This window comes from Amborella trichopoda, chromosome 4 (genome assembly GCF_054954075.1).
Source record: "Amborella trichopoda isolate Santa Cruz 75 chromosome 4, AtrichopodaSantaCruz75HAP2 v2.0, whole genome shotgun sequence".
Lineage (NCBI taxonomy): Eukaryota > Viridiplantae > Streptophyta > Magnoliopsida > Amborellales > Amborellaceae > Amborella > Amborella trichopoda.
In genome coordinates, this window is record NC_142339.1 from 11,135,674 (window position 1) to 11,144,933 (window position 9,260).

At 35.3% G+C, this 9,260-nt stretch overlaps 1 protein-coding gene across 1 annotated transcript; it reads right to left on the bottom strand.

Moving 5' to 3' along the window:
- Positions 1 to 7,824: 7,824 nt before the first annotated feature.
- LOC18443007 (protein PHOSPHATE-INDUCED 1) lies at positions 7,825 to 9,040 on the bottom strand. Its single transcript, XM_006853212.4, has one exon. It carries the CDS (start codon positions 8,838 to 8,840, stop codon positions 7,920 to 7,922), a length of 921 nt encoding a protein of 306 aa, XP_006853274.2. The 5' UTR covers positions 8,841 to 9,040; the 3' UTR covers positions 7,825 to 7,919.
- Positions 9,041 to 9,260: the final 220 nt, after the last annotated feature.

The window sequence follows — 9,260 nt, forward strand, 5'->3', positions numbered from 1 at the left end:
AAATGTGGCAATTTGTACACCCACAAAATTTCAAGTTAATTTATGAAAATTAGTTTAAATTTAAATTTTTGCAGACAATCGTGACCGTCTGTTGAAGTTTGGACAATGACGTGTTATAAGTAAAATACTGTAGGACTTCACTCCCGAGTGTTTTTAAGTGCTTTTCTTGTCATATATATAATCATAATACATACAATATTACATTATGATATTATAATATTACAATATAATATTATATTAATATTATTATAAAATATAATTTTATTAATAAAATCCAAATAATACTTAGCAAGTCTCCGTTTAAAACACATTTTTTTTCAGCAAGATCTTTTATTTTTTAAAATCTATTAAGAATGTCGAGTTTTTCAAAAGATCAAAAACACTTCTCTTCATTTATTTAATATCTTCGAATTTTAATTTAGATATAAGCACATTAAAAGTGAAAGTAAATTGAGAATCTTGAGTAACTCAATTTCCATCAATAATTTCCTCCCGTATGTTCTAATAAAAAACATGTTCATTATATTCTCTAATAAATAATCGACCATAGATCTTAAGTAAGAGAAAAGTTTATATAGAGCCGGGGGCTCTAAACAATCAAATTAGGACGCACATTAAAAATTTCAGTAGAACATATGGTTTTGATGCCCACATATCTTCAAATTGATCATCTCGACATCAAGATGCATGGACATGAGAAAAAATGGATTTCAAGTTTTGGAAATAGTGTATTTTGTAACGCATTTTTTTACTGTCAATTTTCAAGATTTTCAAGTTTTCATAGACATGTTGATCTACACTATTTTTGAAACTTTAAACTTTATAAATGACGATGAAAATATATTTTAAGGCTATGACAAAGATTTTCAATATTGACACCACATTTCTCGACACTATTAGAGGTAGGCTCTAATTTAATTGTCTAGAACCTAAGCTCTATACAAACCTCACCCCTTAAGTAATAGTTAGAATTTGATGAAGAGTAACCCAATGAAAAATCTTATTTTATAAATATAAAGCATCGTGGTAAAGAGTAAAAGAGGAATTCAGTGAAAATCAAAGATTTACGCAGCTAGGAATTTAGAGTGAGCTTCGAATATTTTGATTTGTTGAAGCATTTTGTTATTTTCTTCAGCATATAGAAATTTGCTTGATTTCATTTTTTCTTACTTTTGTTTTTTTTTATATTATATATAACATAGTAAATCGGATGGTCCACTATGTTACATGTTCGAGTTTTTGTATTTTAGTTAGCTGAATTCTTGTACTAAAGGTTTTTTTTGGTTTTTTTTTTCTTGCAACTATAATCCCATATTTTGGGTTCCGCTCTTATTTTTTCATAATGTAGTTTTTGTGTTTAGTATTATTTTTGTTGTTATTGATTGTATGCTCCCAATAAATCTACCATATGCTTTGTGTCATGACATCAAAGTATGAATTGTTATTGTAGTTATTGAAAGCTTAGATAAAAATTTGTTAAGTATGACTCTCATGACACTAGGTAAGGTCAAAAAAATTATAATCCAATAGTTTGAATGTATATATACAGTGACTGCAACTCATAATTCTATTTTTTATTATCATTATATAACCAATTTTTTCACTCAGTTCTTTTTAACCAAATTCGAAATATTCTTGATTTTCTAACTTAACTATTTTTTGGTGATCCGTATTTTTTACCTGAACTTTTGCCTACGACATTTTAAAGAAAAAAATGATTTTATTATCAATGTTTTGGTTTGCCGATTATTTGTTGACGTGCTAACTTAGTGGACATGCAACTTCCAAGTCTCTTCTAAGATACTATCCAAACTGCAAAGCACATATTTCAAGTAAATCCTTGGAGATACAATTACGGAAGAGGCATTTCCCTAGAACACCCATTTTCAGGGAACAAAATGGGGCCTAATAAGAGTCCTTTCTTCCTGGCCCATGCGATCAAGTTTCATCCACCTGCTGCTTATGCAAGGGTAATCAATTGGATGAGTTGGCTCATCCAATTGGGAGCATGGTGGATCTAGCCATGCAAAGAAACTCTAGTGGAACCCAAACTGTAATCAAGCCAGGTCCCGAACTCAACTATAATGTAGTTGGGCAGGCTCAACCTAGACTGCTTTAAATTTTGTCTTTTTTTTTTTGTAGTTAATGGGGGCAAACCTGGTCTTAGCCAGCCTTGGTCCTTATGGGGCAAGCCCAAGTCTTGGTCCCTATTGTCTAAAAGGAGATCATTTATCTTTTGTACATGGAGGTCACAATCATTTACATTCATTAGATGTCAAATTGAATGATTTGAGATAAGTCTTGACGTTCGAGAATTATTTTTTATGGAATTTTGTGTCTACTAAATGATACTATGACAACAACCCATTTTGAAACACTCATTAGATGTCAAATTCGATGGTTTGGAATAAGTCATGAAGTTCAAGATTTTTTTTTTTCACACTTTGTGTCTATTCAATGTCACTCTTATACCCACCCATTTTGAAATTTAAGGGCCGAAAATGATTGTGACCTTCATGTACAATAGATAAATAGTCTCTTTGTAGACAATCCCTTTATTTTATTCATATTTTAGAAATGTTTTTATGTAATTGATGCTTTTCATTTAAATTTTAGATTACTAATTTTTCGACAATGTTATTTCAAGAAAGGTTTTTATCATGATAATAACCAAAAGCAGCCAAATATTGCAATAAATTAATTTATTTGGTAATTATACTATGAGACTATTGCTATTGGTACAATGAAGCCTCAATCATTTTTAGCCATTAGATATGAAATCCCATAAATTGCAGTGTGTCACAATATTTGAGAAATTTTATTTTAAACTTTGTGCTCAATCAATAACACACCCTTAATCAACTGATTTCACATCCAACAGTCATTAAAAATTGGGACCCGTTTGTATAAAAAATAAAAAAAAAAGTTTATAAAAGGTTGCAACCTTACAATGTAGAACTACAGATGCACCTCAAAAATCCATCATAAAAGGTAGTTTTAATGTTGAAGACCCTTTGATTGATCATCTCGACATCGAGATGTATAACCATGAAAAATAAAAAGATTTTAAGTCTAAAAATTAGTGCATTTTACAACATATTATCTACACCGTCCATATTCAAGATTTTCATATGTTTATAGATCTACTTGATGTTAACCATTTTTTAAATTTAAAATTTTATAATTAGATATAAAAATAGATTTAGATAATCCTAAGAACATTTTACATCAAAATTATATACCATGATAAAATTTGAAGGTGCACCTTACCTCTACAGCAACGGCTGCATCCGTATGCTAACTGCAACAAAAAATAAATGGTCACATTGAATACATTTGTACAAAATAAAATTGAATTCATTAGAAATAATTATAACTAAGTTGGCAGCCCACATTCTTGGGCTCCTGAGAACCAAGTAGCAATACTGCGCTCACTATCACCAACTTTGGTCTTGGGTGAAAGTTAGTCACATAGATCTTGTGTGGTATGGTATTTTAAAATGTTATTGCAGGTACAATAAGAAGTCATTTAGGGGCACAAGACTGGGGCTTATAGAATAAATTGGAGAGGAGATTTTACAGATTACATTGGAGAGTGGTCCCCCTTTAGGGTTAAGTTGGGATGAGAGATGTGTGAACAAGGTGCGAAGGCCAAAAAGGACAACGAATAGGCTGGTTTAAATAACGTTGAAACCTTAAACAATACAATTAAGGAGCACCTCTAAATTTTATCATAATTATAATTTTGGTATAAAATTTTTTTATGGTGACTTGAGAATCTATTTTCATCTCTAATTATAAAACTTTAAACTCTAAAATGGGTTCAAATCAAATAGACATATAAACACATGAAAATCTTGAAAATGGACGGTCTAGATAATGTATTGCAAGATGCAATATTTTTCGAACTCAAAATATTTAATTTCTTTTCATATTCATGCATCTCGATATCGAGATGATCAATTAGAGGGTTTTCCAACATCAAAACAACGTTTTATGATGGATTTTTGAGGTGCACCTTTAATTCTATATTTTAAGGTTGCAACCTTATATAATTTTTTTTCTCTTCTTAAAAGAGACATGATATAATGATATTAAGATTACATTTTGTTATCTTTATTGAAGAGCAATCCGGGTCGTCAATCTACCCTGTTTTGCTGGATGAGGAGACTTTAATCCAAACCGTAACACCTAGATCACTCGTTATCATAAGAGAAAGGACTTCACACCCTTGCCCCTTAGTTTTGGTAGCCCAGTCTCTTCACCTCCTACTGACTTTCTTTTTGATTAAACGCGTTCCTCAAGGAACAGAAGCTGGGAAGAGGGGGTGGAGAGTATGTCTCTATTAAACGTGTTTCACAAGGAACAAAAATGGAGAAGAGGGGCTGGAGGGAATGTCGTAGGTTGCATGTAGAGAGGTGGCATGGGCCAACACAGAAAACCTGAGCCATATAATGTGACGTAAGAGTTTGTCAGATTCGTTTAAGAGTCTTTTTTTTTATTCGGTGAAAAAAATGAAGTAATTCGGTGTTTCGGTCGATTTGAAAGAAGATTTCAAACATTTTTTTTTAAAAAAATTAATATAAAAAAATTAAATATTTATATATATAATATATATAAATAATAAAAAAAAGTAAAAATAAAATAAAATACATTTATATATAATAAAATAAAATACATTTATATAACTTTTTCTTTACTGGCCGAAACAGACCTGAAGCATAATCGAACTGGTCCTAATATGACCGAAGAAGCGAAACAAATTTGATAACATTTTCCAAGAACTAAGCGAGGGTTGGACAACCACGATATGAGGGTAGGGCTGGCTGGACCTGGCCAAGGCCCTGTTCAACCTGCTTTAGAAATTTTGAATTTCGTAATCATAGTTAAACATAGATTTTAAAGCCGGAATTCCGACACCGAAACTATATCTTCCTACAAAATTAAAAAGTGTGCCTTGTATCGTGTAAGGTGGGCATCTTATACAACCTCACCCTTTGAAAAATTGGTATATTGTAAGGGAAAAAAATCAATGCCCCCTTAAACACGGCCCCACGTTTTTAAAAAAAAGAAAAGAAAAGGGGGGTTTCATCTTCCGCAGCATCAGCGCGTGAACCAAGCCAGAAAGAAAGAGCGGAAAAGCAACTCATTGGACAAAATTCCCACCAATATTGAAGGAAATTTCTCTCATGTGAGCTGGACCGCATAACTACATATCTCGTCCAATAACTGTAAAGCATCCATCTTAAAGATGGATGCAAGTAGGTGTTCCATTTAAAAATAATGGAAACTAATGGTTCAGACATTTTTTATTAGAATTATTATTTTTAGTTTTTAAATTTTATTTATTTTTTCATATTTATAATCTCCATGGTAGATATTATGTCCTTAAAAATTAAGTCCAAAAATTCATCTCAAAACTAGATATATTAATAGGCCTGCATTTTTTAATATGCGGGCTTGGCTGTATAGAAACCAGGTCCATTATTGAACCATATGAGTACCCTAGGTGACTAACTACGAGTAGGGGGATGTGCCGGGGACTTGTGTTTTGAAACCTGGTATACGTGGGGTGGACCATTCATCTCACATATTGTTGGATCGGTGATTTAGATTGGTGTGGATCAGCGGTCTAGAAAACTATTAAAAAATAAAAGTAAAATGAAATTAAAATCGAGATTTATGAGGTGAGCTTTAGGTGGGACCTCTAAAAACATTAGATAAACTTAAATCCAAAAAAAATTAATATGTAAAAGGGGTGTTTTAGGGAGAGCAGAGCGAGGGCCAAGACTATACCAAAATCGAATAGATCACCTCAATTCCTAATCTAAATAAATCGAAGATCTAGATCAATAATTTTTAAAGAGAAAATATCTCTTTATCCCCTATTTTTAACTTTCATATCTCTTGAGATTCAAGAATTGAACATATTACTTGTAAGCAAAAGGTCTTTATCTTTTTTATCTTACAACCCCTTGGACCCTTTTGACCATAAATTTTTTACGCAAACAAATACTAAAATGACATCATATTCAAACTTCATCTCTCTCTTCGCTTCTTGATGAGTTTACTAGTCAAGGGATTTAGCTTGAGCTCGAACACGAGCACGACTTCTTATGTGTGTGTGAGAGATGGAGTTTCGGAGAGAGAGAGATGGAGTTTTGGTTATAGAAAAAGATGAAGATTTAGAGAGAGAGAGATAGAGTTTGAATTTGAGTTTTAAGGAGAGATAGAGTTTTGAGAAAGAGACGATGATATGAGAGAGAGATGGAGTTTGGGTTTTAAAAAAGTAGAATTTTGAGAGAAAGGCGATGATGTGAAAGAGAGAGATGGAGTTTTAGAAAGAGAGATAGAGTCATGTCATATAAATTGTTGAGGTCAATAGTACATGGTCAAAAGGGTTTAGGAGGTTGGAAGATAGAAAAAATGAAATTACAAGTAATATTTCAATTTTTGGACCTAATGAGATCTAGAACTAAAAAAAATAAATAATAAGATATCTTTCCTTTTTTTAAAACATTAACACAATAAATGACCATCATAACGATGAGGAGAGGTTTATCCATGAGGAGGGGTTCGAGGTCACGAGTTAATAGCGTAATTGGTCCTTGTGTTATTCAATGATTGATATATCATCCACAAATGGGTTTTTGAGCTTGGAGGAGTGACGCAATTGAATTCCATGGTCGAGAAGAACTCGTCACTAAACTGTGAAACCTAAAATCCAAAGAGTCCTCAACAATGCAAAATACTCAAGGGCTTGTTTGATTGGATCCAATTGGATCCAGATTGGGAATCAGTCCGCCTCTGAGATGGTATGGCTCTTGCCCAGGTAACCCCTAAAACACCTCCTTTTATATATATTTTTTCTTTTTAAAATTGATATAATGTCGTATTGGGTCTCATTGGTCTCTACTTTATAAATCCCTGTTTAATTTTTATTTTATTTTATAATGTTTTTTAGAACACCCATTCAAACCATTCTAAATCAGCCAATGGATATGACAGGGATATTGTGAGCAACCAATCTGCCTCACTAATCCGGGTTTTAAAATAGTGTTGATTGGTAGAGCTCCTCAGTAAACTGTGTAGGCAAGTGGCTTGTTACGTATCCATGAATGCCATTCTAAAGAATCAGGTTTCTATAGGGCCTAAGCTTTATGAAAACAGAAAAATGCCTCATCACAAATACCTATTTGAAAACACTCAACATGATAGTTCTAAAATCAATTTTCAACACGATGGTTATAAAATCAATTTTTAACACACTGACAATGAAATTTGAAAACCTTGCCCACCTGAAAACACTGACAATGAAATTTAAAATTCAAAAAAAGGTATTGATCTATAAAGGCTTTTTTAAGGGAGAAATTGACTTTCTAGATAATTTGTTGCAATAGAACTATTTTTAGAGGTTAAAATCCTATTTTTTTTACAGCCATAATGTTAAGATGATTGATGTAAATGTTTTCTAATGCTTGAATTGTAAGATTCAATGAGTTATGAGGTGAGACTTCTCTCAAGGGTATTTGGTCCCTCAAATGGGACAAAACTATTTCAGTCCCTTGAATAGGACTCAAATTATTGTTGTTTTTCTCCTTTTCTTCGTTCTTTCTCATCTTCTGGTTATTTGTTCTTTCTCATCTTCTGGTTATTTGTTTGCTGTTATAACTTGTCGATGATTCAATGGGAATGTTGTTGAGGAATAGGATGAAACTGTAGTAGGATGAAGATCATTAGAAGTTTGGTTTGCGAGAAAGAGGTGTTGTTTGTTTTCCATCAAATCAGTGAGATGAAAAGCGAAAAGCACACAAGAAATCACTCTTGATAAAGAATCAACTTTTTATATTTTTAAGTAGGAAAAAAAAATCAAAGAATAAATATCACAGTAGTACATACATATACATTTCCTTCTTCCCCTAAACCAGAGTGGAACAGGCGCTGGTCTCAGGATCCCACAAAGCGGGCAACAGATACTTCCTCCCGTTGACGCCATTCGCATTATAACTCGCCCCCGACACCTCATCCACCAATAGATCCCCAGCGTACCCAGGGTACGCCCCCTTCCCGTAAATCCCGGGACACGCCGACGCGGCCTCCAGCGGGCCGTTGGCGGGTCCCTGGTAGTATCCATCTCCAAATGGGTTTGTCACAGTCCCTGCCATGAGGCTCCCCACATTGATCGCCATCCCGTCCATGCCCACATCGCCATTGGGGGTGACGAGGGCAGGGGTCTGAGGCCCGTAGATCGGCTGGTGGAAGGGCCATGCGCACTGCCCAGGGCACTGGGTCTCGGAGTTGCCCACCCAAATGTAGGCGAATTTGGTTCTGTGGGCAGAGCGGGCCGAGCCGTGGGTTCCACAGCGGCTTGAGCAGAAGCCCTCGACTGCGACGTCCTTGGCTGTGAGCACCACATTGATCGCGTTTTTCTCATCGCCCTTGGAGGCGAGGGCCACGAGCTGGGCGTTGGTCAGGGTTTTGCCCAAGGAGTAAGAGGTGTCGAGGATTTGCTTGTTTAGAGTGAGGCGGAGGGAGCGCGATGAGGAGGCGGGGCGGTACTTTTGGGTGGTTTGCCACCAGGAAGAGACAGAGGGGGAGGCGGGTTTCGGGGAGGAGAGAGAGAGGAAGAGGTCGGAGATGATGGCGCGCTGGGATGGGGTGAAGGAGCCGTACCAGATGAGGTTTACTGCGATTCGGCCGGAGAGGACATGGCCGTTGTGATATTTTAGGGATAGGGGCTGGTCTTGCACTAACTCAGCTGGGGTGGTCCTCGCAGCTGAGGCGAAGTGAAAGAGAGAGAGGGCGAGGAAGAAGAGGTGAAAAGTAGAGAGAGATGCCATATCTTCTCTAGAGAGAGAGAGAGAGAGAGAGAGAGAGCTAGTAGAAGGGGCTTTAAGGAAACAGGGAGTTGTTTTTGTTGGTTTAGAGAGAGAGATGGGGAAAGGTTTGGATGATGGAGAGGGAGTTGCGGGGAGGGGGTTTTATATGCGGGGGTTTAGAGAGAGAGAAAAGATGGGGGAGGAGAAGGTGCGGACAAAGAGGGTGGAGTGGCTGGCAGTTGTAGGGGGCAATTGATAAACCGCGTAGAGTGGTGAAAGTGCCCGGCTCTCTTTTCGTTTTGGGAAAAAAAAAATTAAAAGAAAAATAAATAAATAAATAAACAGTGCCCGACTCTCTTTTAGTTTTGGGAAAAAAAATTTAAAAGAAAAATAAATAAATAAATAAAAATCACGAGACCACATTTTCTAGGCAACTACCCC